General features: G+C 38.4%; 2 protein-coding genes across 3 annotated transcripts; one reads left to right on the top strand and one right to left on the bottom strand.

The window, feature by feature from the left end:
* The first annotated feature begins 4,412 nt into the window (after nucleotides 1-4,412).
* Nucleotides 4,413-9,960, top strand: LOC108432101 (rhamnose-binding lectin-like). The gene is made up of 12 exons (XM_017705701.2): nucleotides 4,413-4,474; nucleotides 4,762-4,797; nucleotides 4,921-4,965; nucleotides 5,261-5,390; nucleotides 6,483-6,592; nucleotides 7,285-7,329; nucleotides 7,446-7,581; nucleotides 7,682-7,797; nucleotides 8,006-8,050; nucleotides 8,175-8,310; nucleotides 8,409-8,519; nucleotides 9,738-9,960. The coding sequence occupies exons 1-11, from the start codon at nucleotides 4,444-4,446 to the stop codon at nucleotides 8,515-8,517; spliced, it is 939 nt and encodes a 312-aa protein (XP_017561190.1). The 5' UTR covers nucleotides 4,413-4,443; the 3' UTR covers nucleotides 8,518-8,519; nucleotides 9,738-9,960.
* Nucleotides 9,961-11,114: 1,154 nt separating this feature from the next.
* Nucleotides 11,115-18,503, bottom strand: LOC108432158 (rhamnose-binding lectin-like). 2 transcript variants are annotated; one of them, XM_017705824.2, is made up of 11 exons: nucleotides 18,438-18,503; nucleotides 18,080-18,115; nucleotides 17,891-17,935; nucleotides 17,488-17,617; nucleotides 15,629-15,738; nucleotides 14,337-14,381; nucleotides 14,109-14,244; nucleotides 13,915-14,024; nucleotides 12,178-12,222; nucleotides 11,445-11,580; nucleotides 11,115-11,367 (listed from the first exon to the last, which is right to left on the bottom strand). In XM_017705824.2, the coding sequence occupies exons 1-11, from the start codon at nucleotides 18,466-18,468 to the stop codon at nucleotides 11,238-11,240; spliced, it is 954 nt and encodes a 317-aa protein (XP_017561313.1). In that variant the 5' UTR covers nucleotides 18,469-18,503; the 3' UTR covers nucleotides 11,115-11,237. The 2 variants fall into 2 exon arrangements, with proteins under 2 accessions (XP_017561313.1, XP_017561314.1); XM_017705825.2 differs by lacking the exons at nucleotides 17,488-17,617; nucleotides 17,891-17,935; nucleotides 18,080-18,115; nucleotides 18,438-18,503 and adding an exon at nucleotides 16,963-17,309.

The following is an 18,503-nucleotide window of genomic DNA, read 5'->3' as shown; positions in this document are numbered from 1 at the left end:
CTTCACCCCCGTCTGAGCCACTCTTCGGGATAAGCCAGGAGTGCGTTTCGGTCTCCTTTATCCGGCAAGACTCCGGGTGACGTACAACGGCACGGAATCGGTATTTACCGACCCATCGGAAGCCCTTCAATATGCCAAACATCACTTCGGAGCTGAAGAAGGAGAAAGTTAGGATGCTAAAAGGGATGGCTTTAGGCCTTGAGTCACCCTTACTAAAGTGTTGCTGTCAATTTTGACTTTATTTATAAAGCTACAAGACAGAAGTGGATGGGAATTTATGTATGTTTGATATACCCACTAGTGATTTCTATACACTGTTTCATGCATGTTGCAGATAGTTCTTTATTTTGTAGGTTTTAAGAGAATTACACGGACGTACCCTGCACATGCGCACTCTGGTATTGGTATATGCAGATCTACTTTGATTAAAACTGTGCTTGTTAAGTTTATCAGTTAACTGCCTAGCTGTTCTAGATGTATATTTGGGGACTATAGTTAGTTTGAAGCTAACGATACTCCCGACATTTCCCCTAAAACTCTATGGGAAGCGTTCAAAGCTTACATGAGAGGTTGCATCATTTCTTATCAAGCGTTCCGCAGGAAAAGTAATTTGATTGAACAAAAAGTACTGGAAGAGCAGATATATAAACTGGATAAGGAGAATGCAAAAAATCCATCCAAGGAAAAACTTAGAGAAGTTTTGGCACTGAAATATAAACTTAACAAACTAAAAAACAAAAGCATTTTGAATTCGGTGATAAACCACATAAATTGTTAGCTAGTCAGCTACGAAAATTAGAAAATGATCGTGTCGTTCATAAAATTAAATCAGATTCTGGTGAAATGCTTGTATCACATGCAGACATAAACCAAAGATTTTTAGAGTATTATGAGGCTTTATACACATCCGAAAACAAGTCATCAATGTCCCATGTGCAGGACTTCCTGGATGGCTGTAAACTCCCTACCTTGAGCCAAAAGGATCATAAACAGATGAATGCAGAGATAACAAGTGAAGAAATTGTAGAAACTATTAAAACTCTCAAAACTGGTAAATCACCAGGTCTAGATGGCTTCGGTAATGAATTTTATAAGAAATTCTGTAACCTGCTGGCCCCTTATTTATGTAAGATGTATAACCATTCATTTACTGATGGAAGTTTGCCATCCACACTAAATGAAGCAGTTATAATTGTAATACCCAAGAAGGGCAAAGACCCTGAAGAAGTGGGATCATATAGACCCATCTCACTGTTAAATTCAGATCAAAAAATTTTAGCCAAAGCCCTCTCTAGAAGACTCGGCCCGTTCATGGATCGCTTAATACACCCAGATCAATCAGGATTTAGGTGAGGTATTTATCTCATGGATTAAACTGCTATACTGCAACCCTACAGCTGAAATACTCACAAATTCAACCATATCTCCGCACTTTAAACTGTTCAGAGGGACTAGACAAGGTTGTGTACTTAGTCCAATGTTGTTTGCAATGTTGAGCCTTTAGCTGAGACTATTCGACTACACCCAGATATCTACGGCTATAATACAATTTATACTACAAATAAAATTTCCATATATGCTGATGATATACTTCTGTATATAACAAGTCCTGCACTGTCTCTTCCAGTGCTACTCAACTTAATTGACTTATTCGGTACATTTTCGGGATATAAGATTAATTGGGGAAAAAGTGAACTAATGTCTATAAGGGACTATAGATTTAAATTTTCTTCAAAATCTACCATTTAAAAGTGTGTCGGATGAATTTACTTATTTGGGAATTACAGTGACAAAACAGTACAGTACATTATTCGATAAGAATATGATTCCGTTAGTGGATAAATTAAAGAACAAACTTCAATTTTGTTACCATAAAAATGTTTTTCTTACCTCAAATATTATATCTTCTTCAACGATTACCAATATTTATACCCAAATCATTTTGGAAGAACCTAAATTCGATCATATTGAATTTTATATGGAATTACAAGACTCATAGAATAAAGATGGCCCATCTTTGTAAAAGCAGGAAATGGGGAGGCCTGCCCTTCCAAATTTCATGCTCTACTACTGGGCAGCAAATATCTATTTTATAAAATTTTGGATCGATGATAATGCAGGGATGTATGACTGGTTGGAAATGGAAAGGGAAGACTGTCAGCCCTACAGTATTGGAGCAATTATCCTATCTCCCACCTCAATTCACAAATCTTATTACAGTTTCAACCCTGTCATTACAAATACAATTCGTATTTGGAAGCAGGTTAAACATTACTTTAGTATCAGTGACTTATCTTTGCTAACACCTGTCTTAAATAAGCCATCCTTTGTTCCATCGACTTTAGACAAAGCTTTTGAACGCTGGAGTAACCTAGGGATCCAAAATATTGGAGATCTGTATATCAACGGAGTCTTTGCATCTTTTCAGCAACTGCAGGGAAAATTTGGTCTACCAAATACCAATTTCTACAGATATCTCCAAATTAGAGGTTATGTGCAAAGACACATTACTAATTTCGAATCAGCAAACTCAAATAAATTGGACAAGCTACTGGAAACTAGCACTAGTTCAGATATATGAATAAGTCATTGCTATGACTATTTGTTAACACACAGCCTCCCATCAACTGAAGGAATAAAAGCAGCTTGGGAAGAATTGGGGGTCCAACTTTCTAGGGAAACCTGGGAAGAGGGTCTTGAGGCTATACATACATGTTCCATTAACGCACAACACTGTTTAATTCAATTTAAAATCCTACACCGGCTACATTATTGTAAATCAAAGTTACATACTTTCTTCCCAGAGATCTCGCCCATGTGTAATAAAGCCTGTCTAATATTCTGAAGGTTGATTTGAACCCTGACCCAGTGTTGATTATATTTGGGGTGTTTGTGGGACCGAAAGTGCTGAGTGGTGCCCAGGTAACCCTACATGATCATGCACTTATTGTAGCAAAAAAAGTAAATTTGGCCTTCTGGAAAAACAGGAAGCATCCAACTTTTGAAATATATGTTTAGCAGAACTGACATTTATGCTACATCTAGAGAGAATACGATATATTTTAAAAAGCAACCTGGCTGCATTTGAGAAACTTTGGGGCCCATTTATTTCCTACTTGAAAGGCAACTGACTGTAATAGGAAAGGAGGTTTGGTTGGATGTGTGCAGCAGGGTGGGGGGTAGGAGGGGGGGCTGTTTGTGTTGATGTTTGTTGAATGTTGATGTCCCGTCTTCGTTTTTGTATTTAAAAATCTTGAAGCAACTGTACTATAACGCAGTATGTTGTACACTGTACATACTATGCTTCTCAATAAACAGATTAATCAAAAAAAAAGTTTCCATAACCACACTCCTAAACATTGTAGAAAGCCTTCCCAGAAGAGTTGAATCTGTTATAGCTGCAAAGGGTGGGCTGACATCGAATTAAAAACTATGGATAAAGAATGAGCTGTCACTCAAGTTCAACATGCGTGTGAAGGCAGACAAGCGAAAACATTTGGCAATATAGTCTATCTATCTATCTATCTATCTATCTATCTATCTATCTGTCTGTCTGTCTATCTATTGTGGAAATATCATAATTATTTAGCATCATTTACTCCTGTATAGCATTATGTACTCTTGCTTAGCATTATTTACTCTCGTATAGCATTATTTACTCCTGGGTAATAGTATACTGAATATGCTTATAGGGACCAGCATATTAGAGTAGGCCTGCTTCGCTCAAGTGTGTACATGCATAGCTGCACAAGACCGCTATATACAGGAAACAGTCTATAGGGAAGTGACAAGCACACCAAAACCACAGCATCAGAAATCTAAAAAGGTTACAACTCCATTGGGGGGGGGGGGGGGGGGTAGAGTGTTAAGAGCAAACTGTTGTGGCTCAGGTTTGGTTGTCCTCCCACCCACATGATGAGGGGGGGTTTGATTATAAAATGTATTTCTGCACACCCGGACTGAGACCTTCTCTGGCACACTTTGTGAATGGCAGATGAAGCTCCCAGAGCTCTGATAATAAAACTGCTGGAACTTCAACTCTACTGCATATAGTCTGTTTTCTTGATCCTTGTAACCAGATTCAACGAACACGCGAGTGCTGTGAGGGACAGTAGGGCGCACTCGACACTATCTATCTATCTATATCATACTATAATGATCAGAATTCCAGAGAAATTGTTTTCACAGCTGTAACCATAGACTATAATTAAATGGAAACAGAATAAGTGCTGTAATGCAATACATCCACACAAGGAGCACATTTTTTTACTGGGAAATTCCCCACAGGCAAGTAGAGTGTATCTTGTGTATGTTGAATCTGTTATGTTAAATATGAGATTTTGCTGATACTTCCTGGAGCACTCTCTTTAAATACCGCTACACTTGAGTGGTACCAACACTTCAAGCCTCAAGCCTTCAAAATCTAACATCTCCAGCAGCATAATGTTCTTCTTGAAGCTCTCTCTACTCATCTGTAAGTGTTGTCTGTGCTTGAATGTTGTATGCCAGGTGTGTGATGCTCTGTAGAACTTTTTAATCTCATCAGGAGCACTCGTAAACAAACAGAAGGTCAAACCTTGTGTTGGGTGTGTTCAGGTCATTTTCATGGTTCTTGGGTGCTGCATGTTTTGATATTTTCCTGCTGCCAGTACAGCTTTTAGAAAAGGGAATGTCCTCCTGTGCTTTGCAGGAGGACTCCAGTACCAAGACTGGACAGATTCAGAGAAAGATAGTAGAAGTAAACTGCTTTTCTTCTTACAGTGCTGGTTGCAGCTCCAGTCTTGCTCGTTACTGCAGGTAAAAAAAACACCAATAATAAAAATGACTCAATGCATTCTTATCACTGTGATGACTGTGTAAGAGATGTTATAGCACACTGACTTAAGTGTTTAAAAATCTATAAATGGGTTATTATTTCAGAGAATGTAATCACCTGTTATGGCAGCGTCCAGCGCCTCCGCTGTGGTAAGTTCAAACATTCCAGTCTCCAACAGCACTAAGCCAATGACATCTGTACAGAAATTCTGGTTACACTTTTAAATACTATTGAATTATAGTAAGTCAACCGCATAGAATGATAAGGTTCTGTCTATGTTCAGTGCAAGCTAAGATTTTACTATCGAAAGAGTTAAACTCTTACATAAGACAATTAACTTTCGTATTTTATACTTTTATATCTGTTTCATACAGTGAATCATACCTCAGTACTGTTCCACAGAGAATTAACTCCATATTTACAGCCATATTTCTTTGTTGTCAGAGACTGGACTAATAAGGGTGAAGTCTGCTATATATGGCCGTACAGATGGCAGCACTTGTAGCATTGGACGCCCACCATCTCAAATCCAGAACATCAACTGCTCCTTGAAGATTCCTCTGATCTCCAAGAGGTAAAGAGTTTAAATACACATTCAGTGTAGAACTCAAATGCAGTGAAGTGATCTCTCAGCCCTAAATGGCTCTATTTTTTTTTTTACTTTTTCCAACCTCTCTTTTTGTTTTTGCACTTCTAAGACTGATATATATAAATGACCTCTGTTCTGATTGGCTGTACTCATTCAAAAAGCAGTGTGAGTTGAAACACTCATCATAAAGTTGTGGTCAGATGATGGAGCATATTCCCTCTAAAACGCTATTATATCCTAAAGTGAGACACACTTGTTTTACCACAGAACGCAGATCGAGTTGAAAAGTTCAAATTCAGCAGGAAAGCTTTGCGCATGTATCACTTTTCATGAGGCAACCAATCAAAAAGGACAATGGTATAAAATTGAACCAGAGAGCAAACAGAGTGTACTGAAGGACAGTGTTAGTCCTTCAAAGCAAACATTAATTCGCTGGTGTATGTACCATCCTCTCCATTATTAGTATATGTGTCATATTTGGTGTTGAACTTCCCCCATAATACAACCCTTAAATATCCACTTCACTCCTTCGTCGCTTTGCAGCACTTGTCACAGGAGGATTCCTTGTGGTTTAGACATGGATTTTTTGCTGAATATGCGCCACTGTTTGAATGCAGCCTGACTGCAGTGAAGAGGCTAAGTGAAATCATACCGGCTGTTTTGTAGATATATTCCAGATATAGACTGTATGGTCATGGAAGTAAATGGTACATTTACATTTAATGGTACATTTTGAAACTTTAACAATGTTTGCAAACAATACAAAAATTCAGTTTTCCATGAAATGGGTCCTTTAAAGACATTGGTGAGATGCGTAAAAAATAGTACTCAAATTAATCATGGTATTTGTTGCTTCTACAGAATTATGGTTTTAATCTCTAATACTAGATCACACTTGTTTGGTCCCCTCTCAGGTACGGAACGTGAGCTGTTCAGACTAATTTCTACAAGCAGGGCATAAACTCAACAACCTTTCTTTCTTGTCTAACTAACATGCTGTTTGTATGAGGGAAGAATGATCTATGCACATCATGTCTAACACTGAGTATCTGTGCAAATACATTTTATCTTAAACAGGTGTGATGGGCGCAGTATGTGTGAGTTTAAGACTGATGTGATCAACAGTCCTGATCCATGTTTTGGAACTTTCAAGTACTACAACACCACATATGACTGCATCCAAGCCCGTAAGTAGGAGTGACTATGTGTGGATTAGTGAAGGCACTTTGTAAAGAATTAAAGGGATTAACATCACAAACCCAAACCAGTGCAGCGTACAATGAACAAAGCACTATGCAACATTTATATAAAAAGGTTATACAAATTCCACTTAAAAATGAATATTTTTGAAGAGTTACCTTAAGAACTGTAATGCTTATAGCCGATAAAGTTTTTTAATAGCCGATAGTTTTTTTTAAATAAATTTTGTAAACATAATTTATAACATGCTTGGATGGAGGTTTTGTATGAGATGTACCAAGTAATAAAATATTATATGATTATCAGTTTTACTGAGCACATGCAAAACTATTAAGATATTACTTCTTTAAAGTGAACATTATCTCCAAACTAGACTTATTAGACTAAATTAGAGTGATTCTTGACAATCAGTCTGCTTATAAACACATGAAGGTTCAAAAACCAGTACAGACCAGAATAGACTAAACTAAAGACGGTATCTAAAAACACAGTCATAAATAGGTCCGAGCTGTCAAACAAAAAGGTAAGTGCTGCATAGAACGGCTGAGAACACACTGACCAAACTGAATAATCAGGCAGTCTTAATATAAGCACACAGGTTGGCTAGGTAATGGTGTACAGGTGAATTTACAGCTGAAGAAGAGGTTCTGATTGTGCTGCATTTTAATTTGTTTTTCAGGTGCCACTGTGGCATGTGAGGATGGCTACAGCACACTGGACTGTGGTGAGAACTCCCTCCCTCTGCACCACCTCACTGTTTTATTACTGTTTGTTTGATTTCATTTGACTCAACTGAAATAGCAGATGTTCTTCAGTCGCTTAAACTGTGTCTCCATGTAGGAAATGATGTGATTCAGATCTTTAATGCTAATTATGGACGCACTGATAATAAGATCTGCTCAGAGGAACTTCCCAGCTCTCAGACTACGAACACCAACTGTTACGCGCCTGACACTCTTACTAGTGTGGCCATACGGTAATTTGTGGGAATTTTTATAAGTATTCTGTGTATTGTTCACTCGGTCAGTGATCACTGGTCTAAGAGGCCTTTGTTATTATTTCACATTCATCTAAAGGTGCAACGGAAAGAGCCGCTGCACTTTGCAAGCTTCATACACCATCTTCACAGATCCTTGCTTTGGGACATCCAAGTACTTGGCTGTGTCCTATTTCTGTCTCCCACGGCCTGTTCGTGAGTAGCCATTCCTTCCTGAAACCTGCTTCTTCTCTTTCTTCCTGTTAAGCGGCTTTATTCAATTCTAATGGATCACTGCAAAACTAACATCAGCAAAGACCATCTTTTCCCCAGTTTGTCATCTTCAACAAGGATTATAAGACAATGAAATTCTGATCACATTTTTGATGTCAGCAGTTCTCCTGAGACTTTCTTTCTTCTGCAGAAACCAGTGTGACCTGTGAAGGCGACAATGCTGTACTGACGTGTGGTTTGTCCAGATAATTTTTATGCTTCTCCATATCTTATAATCATGAACATAATCTGCAGTCTACTTTTCTGTTCACACAAATAATTTTAGTTTATTTCCTTCTGCTAAATTCATCCAATTTCAGGAGAAGGAGTTTTAAAAATCCAAGCTGCTAACTATGGCCGAACCGATTCCACCACATGCATTGCTGGACGACCCGTCAATCAGATCACCAAGAACGACTGCTACGCAACCAGCTCTCTAACTGAAGTTACAAACAGGTGAGTTGAACTACATTTCAGTTTTGAAGTATGTACCTGAACATTACAGGTTTCTGTGAAGAGAGTTTAAATGAAAACAAATCTTTTTTTCTCTGCAGATGTGAAGGCAAGACCAGCTGCACAGTACCTGCCTCAAACGATGTATTCTCTGACCCCTGTGTCTATACTTACAAGTACCTGACCATCGTGTATTCCTGTGTGGTTTAACCGTGAGTTTCATTTCATCCTCATCCGGCTCTCCACTTTACACTTCTCAAAGCTCGACTTTGTTCAAGTGAGGTGCCATTTACAGACAAGAGGTTCAAAAGGGATAGTGTGACCTCTTGGAATTGAGCTCTAAATGTATCCTAGAGAAAGAACATGTCGGAGGCAGAACCATCTGCATAATTATTTGATAAGAATTGGCAAAGACTAAATTAGGTATGAAAACAAAAAATAAAAGTGGTTTGATGCAAAATGTGCCATTCAACAGAATTTTAGAAAAACTTCCCTGCTAGAAAATCAGCAAAGGTCACCAGTCAAACCAGCACTTGTGTGCTAGTCACACAGAATGACCATGACCAGCTAAATCAGCAGCAGACCAGCATAAACCAACATAAACTTAGACCATAAACCAGTATAGTCTTAGACCAGCATATAATTCATGCTAAAAAAAAGCTCATATGTCTGTATAAGGCTGGGATGTGGTAAACACAGGTTAATACGGCTTTGCTCATACTTTTTGGACAGCTAATAATCCTGTCACATTCAGATTTCTGAATGTACATCGACAAAACAGAACACAGATCACAATTCCCCCATGTGAGAAACGAAGCGAGGCGTCAGAGGCATCATTCACACAGCTGAAGAACTGTTGTGCTGTAATAATCAGAGGGATGTAACTTTAATATCTGCATTCTTCATGACACTAGGATGCTTTAATGACACATTTACTCCACAATCTCACCTTGCAGATTATGCTTCAGAAGACTTTTTATTCTGTCAGCTCATCTCTGAACACAACCTGACACTGATTCTGTCTCTCTGACTGTTCATATTATGTTTGCCTATGTAGTGACTGAGAGAAAGAGAGACTGCTTAACTGCTTCAACTTCAAATACAGTAAAAATGAATGTCTTATGTATAAAGTATGTTATATAAAGTTAGTATGAGTACCAGAGGAATGTATCACAGTAAAGGAAATCAAAACATCATGAGTGGCTGTTGTTGCTAATGATTTTAATGGTGGAACTGCATTATTTGGGCATCAGTGAATTGACATAGCTTGGAAGCTGTGACTATCAGGGTTATTGTCTCTGACACCTAATGGAATTATTCACAGCGGTCTGTCAAAACAGTGAACGCAGAAACTTTACTTTCACTCAGTGTATGGTATGAACCACATGTTCTGTCTTCTTACTGATATTGACTGCTCTGTTTCCTCACAGGACAACTCAAGGGATTCCGGCTTGTTCTTGTTTTCCTCCGTCTTTCTGAGAAGGAATCAGATCCTGTTTTACATATGTGCCCCTGAAGAAGTTTTCTTTCTGTTTTAATCACTCTGGCATGCATATTAAATATATGAAATGACCACTGGAATCATTTTCCATCCTTACCTGCTTTCTTATATGTAATTATATTTTAATCAGTCATTAAAAACAATTAACATCATTTTCTGTTCTGTGCTTTACTCTCTGTGGCTTCTCTGAGTGTCTAATAATCACTGGTAGTCTAAACAGCAGCCTGCCTGAAATACTGATTAAATACGTATCTTTAAACACTCAGCCTTATCAAAAAAAAAGCTAAATTTCCTTCAGGATCAAGTCTATGAGTCTGCATTTGACAGGTGTACTAAGATATGATTAATTCTCATGATTAAATTGACAACATCCTAATTACTTAACCGATTTTATGATCTTCAGACATGGCTTAATGTAGGCTGCACACACTGCTCTCTGTAGCTATAATTACCACTTCATAACTGTCCAAGCTGTTTGGCTGTCCAGAGCAGCAAGAAATGTATTTGGTCTGTATCTGAAGTTAAAAACAGAGTTTATAGTGAGCTCTGATAAAAAGTCACACACATCAGCAAATCCATAAGTGTGTGAATCATGTCTAATCCTGCATATTAAAATGTAGTAAAACCCCTAAAACACAGTAAGAAGGTGTTAATTTAACTGTAACGCAGCCCTCTGGATCAGACTTTTGGACTCCATTTCCCAGAATCCCATTGGAGTTCACATGACAAATTTCAATTCTCCTATTACTGTTCATAATCACCAGAGCACTGATATGTTGCCACTGTTTATGGCATATGACCTGTTTAGTTTAAAATCCCTGGCTTTATCTTAGTATTTATTCTCTTTATAGAGCTACTGTGTGTTTGACAGTTATTGTTTGCCATTTAGTGTATTGGATTCTGGATTTACTACATCTGCTCTTTTGTTTTTGCTCAGCCACAAACCACTGGCTCAGTTCTGGCTAGCGGGATATGAAATCTCTGGCCCAGCTCTGGCAGCTGGAACCGAGCCAGTTAAAAAATAAATGAAGTAAAGCTAAAAAATAAATGAAGCCAACAGGTTGCTATTAGCAATATCAAGAGTGATCATAAGCATGATTGTTTATGTCTTATTTCACATTTTGTATGAGGAAACTGTTTGGTGTGACATTCGAAAGGGGAGCAAATACTTTAATGGCACTGTAAAGTCCCTCTTTGACAGTTTAAAGACTAACAGAAAAATGATTGACATACATACTGTATGATTTATATGATGTGTTCTAGCTGTTCCCCAGAAAAGAAGCCCAAAAATCAGGAGTCCAATGTCTCACTTTCCACAGCAGGCTCAGCATTTATTGCATTTTAAGGAACTTCATTCTAGCAGAGCACAAAAGGTCACACTGTTCTAACTTTGGTGCCTTATCTGTTCGTGTCACCTTCAGTGGACAGGTCAAAGTGAGAAGAGAAAGTCATTAACCACACAGGAATATACAATGCTCAGGTACTTATAGGTGCCCACACAGGGGTCAGTGAAGACAGTGTTTGTGGCAGGAACTGTGCAGTTGCTCCTATCTTTACATCTGCAGAGAAGGAAAAATGTAAGAAGTCAAAGAATTCTGTAATGGGCAAGGACAGACTAACATTCAGGAGAGCTCACCTTGTTGCAACTTCAGATAAAGAAGTGGTTGCGAAGCAGTCTGTTTTGGTGATCTGACCAAAGGGTCGTCCCAAAGAGCACGTAGTGGAATCAGTTCGTCCATAGTTAGCAATATGGATTTTTAGGAGCCCAACTTCTGGAGTTGGAAGAATTTAGCACAAGGAAAAAGGCTAGTAAAAGGTGTGTACAATCATCATGAAGAGAAAAAAAAAGTCTCACACAAGACTGCACTCAAAGAATCCTCAGCCCCTTTCCAAATTAGCAGTTAATTCTGTAACAGATCTGTTCCAAAAACTGCTGCAATCAGGGTTGGTAACCATCATAACCTCCATCATTCTTATTTATTTCTGCCCTGGTCTTGTCCATTTACTGTGCTATGTGCTTGTTTTTTCAGCCATTTGTCTTTTTTTTGCCATTGTTCGTTTTGATTCTCCTCCCTCATCCTGCCCTTCTGTCATCACCCTCACCTGTGTCTAGCCTTTAACCCCTGCAATCTTATTACTCCCAGGTGTCTAGTCTCTAGTGCAGTCACTGGTAGTTGGACCATTTCATGTTTAGGTTCAAGTTTAGTGGTTTTCTATTAGTTTTAGTACTTGATATGGACCCAAATAAAGAGCAATTGCATAATTATACTGTCTTCTCTACGTCCTAATGTAACTAATGTCAGGGCTGGTTGGGTAGTGTTCTTGATTACATAATATGGAGGTTCATACAGAAAGAAAAATGTACAAACCACATGCCAGCACAGCAGTACTGCCTTCACAAGTCACACTGGTCTCTGCAGGAAACAGAATTATTGATTCACTTTTTATGCGAAGAGGCAGAGGAACAGCTGAGAATTTCATTTGAAAATGTAATTAAACATTCAGTAATACTGAGAGCAAGTGTGATATGCAATTAGTGTGCGTGTATCATAAATGCTATCAGTATTGTTTTTTTTTTATTAAATTTTCTTATGTCTCATGCACAGGCACACAACTGGTTGAATAGCTCAAATTGTCAGTTTATGACTAACGATGTAACGAATTCTCTGACTCTTCAAACCTTGTGCCAACACTGAACCATTGGCTCCTCTAGGCAGCAAGCTAACTACCTGAAAAGTGGTATAGCACAAAGTTAAGCGTTTTCTTTAGTAATTTGTTTGTTTCTCATGAGCATGTTTTTGTTGATAAAAATCTACATGACGCAGACCGATTTTGAGTGACTAGTAAAATAACCAGCCAAATGGCCTTTCACAATAGGAGGCTTTAGGCCATACTGGCCAACAGGCTCCAGACTCACTGATAACAGGCAGAAGTCTGGCTTGTGAAATAACCAAATGATATTTTGATTTTCTAAATGCAAAAAAGTGATCTACAGAGATGAAATTAATACTTTTAATATTAAAAATAAAGTTTGGTTCCCATTTCAGATTTGTTAGCTTACTTAGGCTCAGAAAAAGTCATTTGACTGGGAGCATCTGAATGTATACACCTAAGAAATTTAGTTGAAAAGAAGTTCAGTTCACTTACTTATGTTTAACATGTTTTATTGTAGTTAACTAGTTGGGTTTGTGTTAGCAACACTTTCTAAAAGACTTATCACAGGTCATTACACTGCATAATTGGTTGTCATGGTACAGTATATGGGTGCATAGAGATAACGAATGTGATTGTCCCACTTAACTATCATTGACTATGCCCCATTTATGAGATTTGGGTAAGATTTTGATTGAATTCATTAATTTTGCCACCAAGTAACAAGCATACACACTGGATAATATTACATCAGATGTGCATCTAATTAACCCCTTAAATGTCCAGGGCCTGCTGGTGGGCCCAAAGTTGTGTTACACTTCTAACCTAAGAACAGGTCAACCAGTTTGCATTGAAGTCCCTGAATTGATTGAATAATAAAAGCCTTTGTAGATAATAAGCCTGGGATTCTAAGGGGTTAAGGAAACAACGATGTGTACATATGCACTGATGAACCAAAATATTATGACCACTCACAGATGACTGGAATAATGTTATCTTGTAACAGTGAAGGTCATGGTCTGGGAAATATCAGATAGTAAGCAACAGTCAGTTCTAATAGTTGATGTACTGAATGTGGGAGAAATGGGCAGGCATGAAGACATTTTAACAAGGGCCAAATCATGGCCAGGTGAATGGGCCAGAAGCATATTTAGCAGGTGGTCATAATGTTTTCCAGTTTCCTGGAGATCCCAAGTTGTGTGTAATTCCTAGCCTGCCTCTAGATGTAGATCATGGATATGCCTATGCTGGCTGCATGTGCTTGACCTCTGCTAATCCATTTGACTGATGAAATAACTGGAAATGTTCCAATGAAAAAACTCAGCACCCACACTTTACCAAAGAAAGGTAGTGTTGGAGATTTAAAAAAAAAAGCTAGATTTAAAAAGCCATTTAAGAGGAAGACGGAAAAGACGTAGATATAAAAGGAGTGGCATTGAGGTCAGATTACTTACGAGTAGGTCGACAGAAATAGGAGACGGCCAGATACTTGTAAGTCCCAACACAAGGATCGGTGAAGATGGCATTTGAAGCTTCCAGAATGCAACTTCTCTTTTCATTGCACCTTTGGAAGAATGTGAAATGGTAAAAAGGACTTAGACAAGCCATTCCATCTGAAAAATAAACATTAAAGCCTCCTAAAAATTACCCTTCAACCACACTAGTAAGCGTGTCAGGAGCATGACAGTCTGTGTTCTCTATCAAGCTGCTGGGTTGTCCGTTTGAACAGATTTCCACATCAGTGCGGCCATAGTCAGCACTGACGATCTGAATCACATCATTTCCTACACAAAGACACAGGTGAAGCCAAGTTTAGCTGCAATGTGTCAAACGGAGGAAAACAAAGAAAAAATTAAGTAAAGAAGGAACTTCTCACCACAGGCCAGTGTGCTGAAACTGCCCTCACATGTCATACTGACACCTGGGGGGAAGGAAAAAAAAAAAACAACCATGAATAGGGTCTTTTAAACAGAAGTTCAGTGGTAAAGCCATGTTGGATGAATATTATATGGCCGTGATAGAAATGAGGGAATAATAAAGTTGTATGTAAACGTTTGGGCCCCCTTGTTCAAATGACTTGGTTTTCCAAGTAAAAATAAGTTTACACATCTTATACAGGGAGCACACTTCTGCACATTTTAGTGTACAATTACTGTTTATCTGCCAAATATAACATTTTTTTAAAAAAACATGAAAAATGGCCTGTGCAAAAGTTATGGCACATTTTATAATGTCATTTTTTCTCAAATATGTTAAACTCAGCAAATTAATTCAAGTTCTGCTTACGTTATGTGTGTTATTTTCATTAGAAATGTGTAATTTGACTATGTTTAATCGTTCACATTGGACTGTAATTGCAACCAAAATTCAAAGGAAGAAAAAAAAAATAAAGACAACACATTTTCATGGATTTTTGTGTTTAAAAACAGCACCAATTTCCTGTAATGCTGAAATGAATCCTGAAACCATATCCATACATGACACAACCTACACACAGGTGAGGTAATAAACCGGTACTGTAGACAATTTTTATTTTATAGCACAAAAAATTCCTCCTCAACTGGGGCAAAAGACCCTTACGGGGGGGGGGGGGGGGGGGGGGGGGGGGGGCGGGGGGGGGGGGCGGGGGGGGGGGGGGGGGGGGGTGAGCCCTCTTGGCCAATCTTAACCTAAGACAAAAAAAAAGTTGCCTAGCTGTAGCTAATAATCAGTAGAACCCTGTTGTACCCTGGATGCTAGCAAGCCAATGAAACTCCACTGAACAATTTTGTCTTTCTGAAAATCTAAACAGTAGTTTTGGGGGCAATATGCAAATGGGCTTTTTGTCCCATATTTTACAATTTAATTTCAATAGAAAATATGTATGAAAAAAATATATAAATGTGTTCAGTCCCCCATAAAAAGTTTCCTGTAAAATTTCATTTAGAATTTATTAGAGCACAGCAATTCAGTCCAGATAACAGCACCTAAATAGTTATTTTATCAAGAAAAACTGTAGTGGTGGAGGTAATTTCCCACCCAAGTTACTTCTCAAATTCAAATATATAAGGCTACTGTGCAAGTGTGCATTACCATGAAACCAGTTTTAAAGCGAATATCGTATTTATGTTCAGTCAACTGAAAGAGCATGATCTGATCTCAAATTCTGCCACTTTATATAATACTTACGTGCTTGGATACAATTGTAAGTGGTGTTGTAGTATTTGTAAGTTCCGACACATGGGTCAGGGCTGCCTATCGTGTCCGTCTTAAACTCACAAGCGATCTTCCCATCACACCTGTTTAGGAGAAACGGAACAAAAAGCTGTTTACTTGGATGGATCTCAGGTGTCTAGTTATATTTAGAGTTCTTAGCAGACTTTAGCCACTGGAGGAAACTGCCCTTGTAAAAACTCCATTATATTGATCACCCAAGAAAGCGAAAAATGAAAGGAAGCCTTTCTGTGTCGGTTGGAACAGGTCAGGAAGATAAGCAGTGTACATTCTGCCTATTCTCTGCTTTATACTGACCTTTTATCTATCAGAGTGATGCAGAGAAACATGTTACTCAGGAGAGAATTTAATTTTTGTTGATTTATTTGTATCCTGCCTTCTGCCCAGTGACCACTGATATAGGCTCCAGCACCACCACCTCCCTCTCCGCAACCCTGAGAGAGAAGCGGCTTAGAAAATGTGTGCGTGTCTTATTTTTTTCAGTTTTATCCCAAATTTAGTCACATCCAGTAGCTAGGTTGCCCAATAATACCAGTGCTAGGAGGCTGAAGCATGGCACATCAAATTGAGTGAAAGTTTATTTACATAGCACATTTTATAACAGCACAACACAGCTTTACAGGTCATCCAGGTGCAAGCCAGGAGCAAACGTGGCATGGAAGAAATCTTGATACGAAACCAAAGTTTGGCTCCTTGTTTTTAAAGTTCTAAACAGCCTAGCGTCCAGACACCTCACAGAATGTCTATGTTCCAGTATGTGCTACCTGCTTTCTGCAAATACTGTTCATTAAATACAGAGAAATGTGGATAGACTTGTTTCTGAACTGTGGTACTCAAGGTAAGCCTAAAATGAATGCTCCTTACTTTAATTTGTTCAGTTGTGCCCCTTGTACTGCCGTCACTGAATTGTAATCAGCAGAAAATCAAACTGAATTTTACTTTCTTCCATCATTCTAAAGGGTCAGTCTATAAAGCACTTTGAACTGGTATGGAATGTGGTCTATTAAAGTTGCTCATTATTATTACTATTACCGTATTTTCCGGATTATACGTCGCTCCGGAGTATAAGTCGCACCAGCCAAAAAAATGCACAGTAAAGAAAAAAAAACATATATACGTCGCACCGGAGTATAAGTCGCATTTTTTTGGGGGGGGGGGGGGGGGGGGGGGATTTCATAAAATCCAAGTTAACGTAACATGAACAGTTATTCAGATAACTATAATGACAAACAATAACAAAGAACATGCTAACAAGTTTATCAAACCATTTTTATCAAAGTTTATATCACCCCAAATCATCAAATCCATTGAACTCTTCATCCTCAGTGTCACTTATGAACAACTCCGCTAACTCTGGAGGTGGACGAAGCGCCGCTTCCTCTTCTTCGTCGCTTTTGTCAGACTCGTCGTCAGTTACATTTGCAATTATTCCAGCCTTTCTGAATCCCAGCAGGATGCTTTCGGTTTTCACGGAAGCCCATGCTTTGCTGATCCATTCAATGACTTCCGAGAACGTAGCGTGGCGCATTCTCCCGGTTGCCGTGAAGTCCGTATTTTCCGGACTATAAGTCGCTCCGGAGTATAAGTCGCACCCCTGGCCAAACTATGAAAAAAAGTGCGACTTATAATCCGGAAAATACGGTATTATTAATAATAATAATAATAATAATAATAATAATAATAATAATACTAGTACATGGTTGTTTTTTTTCTTTCCTAGGTCGTGTACAAAAAAAAAGATACAACAATCTCACATGAATGGAACTCCTGACAAAGAAGGTGAATGTGCTTCATAATCTAAACAAAAACCCTACCTCTCAAAGATGAGGGGAATACTCGAGATGCACCTAGTGTTCTGGATCTGAGAAGGAGGGCGACCAGCACTACAGACACTTCTGGCTGTTCGGCCGTATACAGCCGACTGTACGCTTATCAGTCCGATGTCTGTAAACATAGAAACATTGATATAAATATGGAATTTTACAGGTAATTCTCTGTAGGGCTGAGACGTGATTCATGACACTTAAGCACTTGTAAAACTCATTACTGCCAAAACTAAGCTGAGCGTTTCAGCAGAATTTTCCTCAGAATTTCAGACATTTTGACCCACAAATTCCCTTCTAGGCTTAGTGTTCATCTGCGTGTGAAAATCTGACCTTTTATATCTAGTCCCTTACAATAACATCTACACAGATTGGAGAAAATATTTAAGCTTACCACAACTGAGGCGCTGGACATTGCCATCACAAGTGATCACATTCTCTGAAATGATGAATCATTGGCTTATTTTCTGAAGGATCTTTGCAATTCATTTATCAAGACACTGACGTGATGATAGGGTTAAAAATACAGGTTGGGTTTTACAGAATATTTGATTTATTGGTGTTTAACTGCATTTATTCTTACCTGTAGAAGTGACCAAGCCAGGAGCTGCAATTAGCACTATAAGAAAAACAAATCACTTCCTTAATTACCACTGAAGCAGCCTAAATCTAAATTCAAAGCTTCACCATCCTGGTATCAGCATAATCCCTGCCAAACAAAACGTTTAATGGCATTCTCTGCTGCTTTAGTCATACTGGGAGCATGGAAAACATTGAAATATCCACTAGGATATGAGCAGGGTTTGTAAACAGTGGTCTGAAGACAGCCAATACTGTCTCCATTAAAATTTTCCACACTTTAATAATGCCTACTTTTCCTTTTAATCTATACATGAGTGTAAAAGACCTGATCCAAATTTATAAGAATTGAAGTTACTTACAGCTGAGCAGAGACATCTTCAGGAAGAACATTGTGCAGGTGGAGATTCCAAAGGTTTGAGACTGAC

The sequence above is a fragment of the Pygocentrus nattereri genome, chromosome 29, assembly GCF_015220715.1.
Source record: "Pygocentrus nattereri isolate fPygNat1 chromosome 29, fPygNat1.pri, whole genome shotgun sequence".
NCBI classification, from domain to species: Eukaryota; Metazoa; Chordata; class Actinopteri; order Characiformes; family Serrasalmidae; genus Pygocentrus; species Pygocentrus nattereri.
The sequence above is the reverse complement of the archived record's forward strand: the minus strand, read 5'-3'. Positions and strand labels throughout refer to the sequence as shown.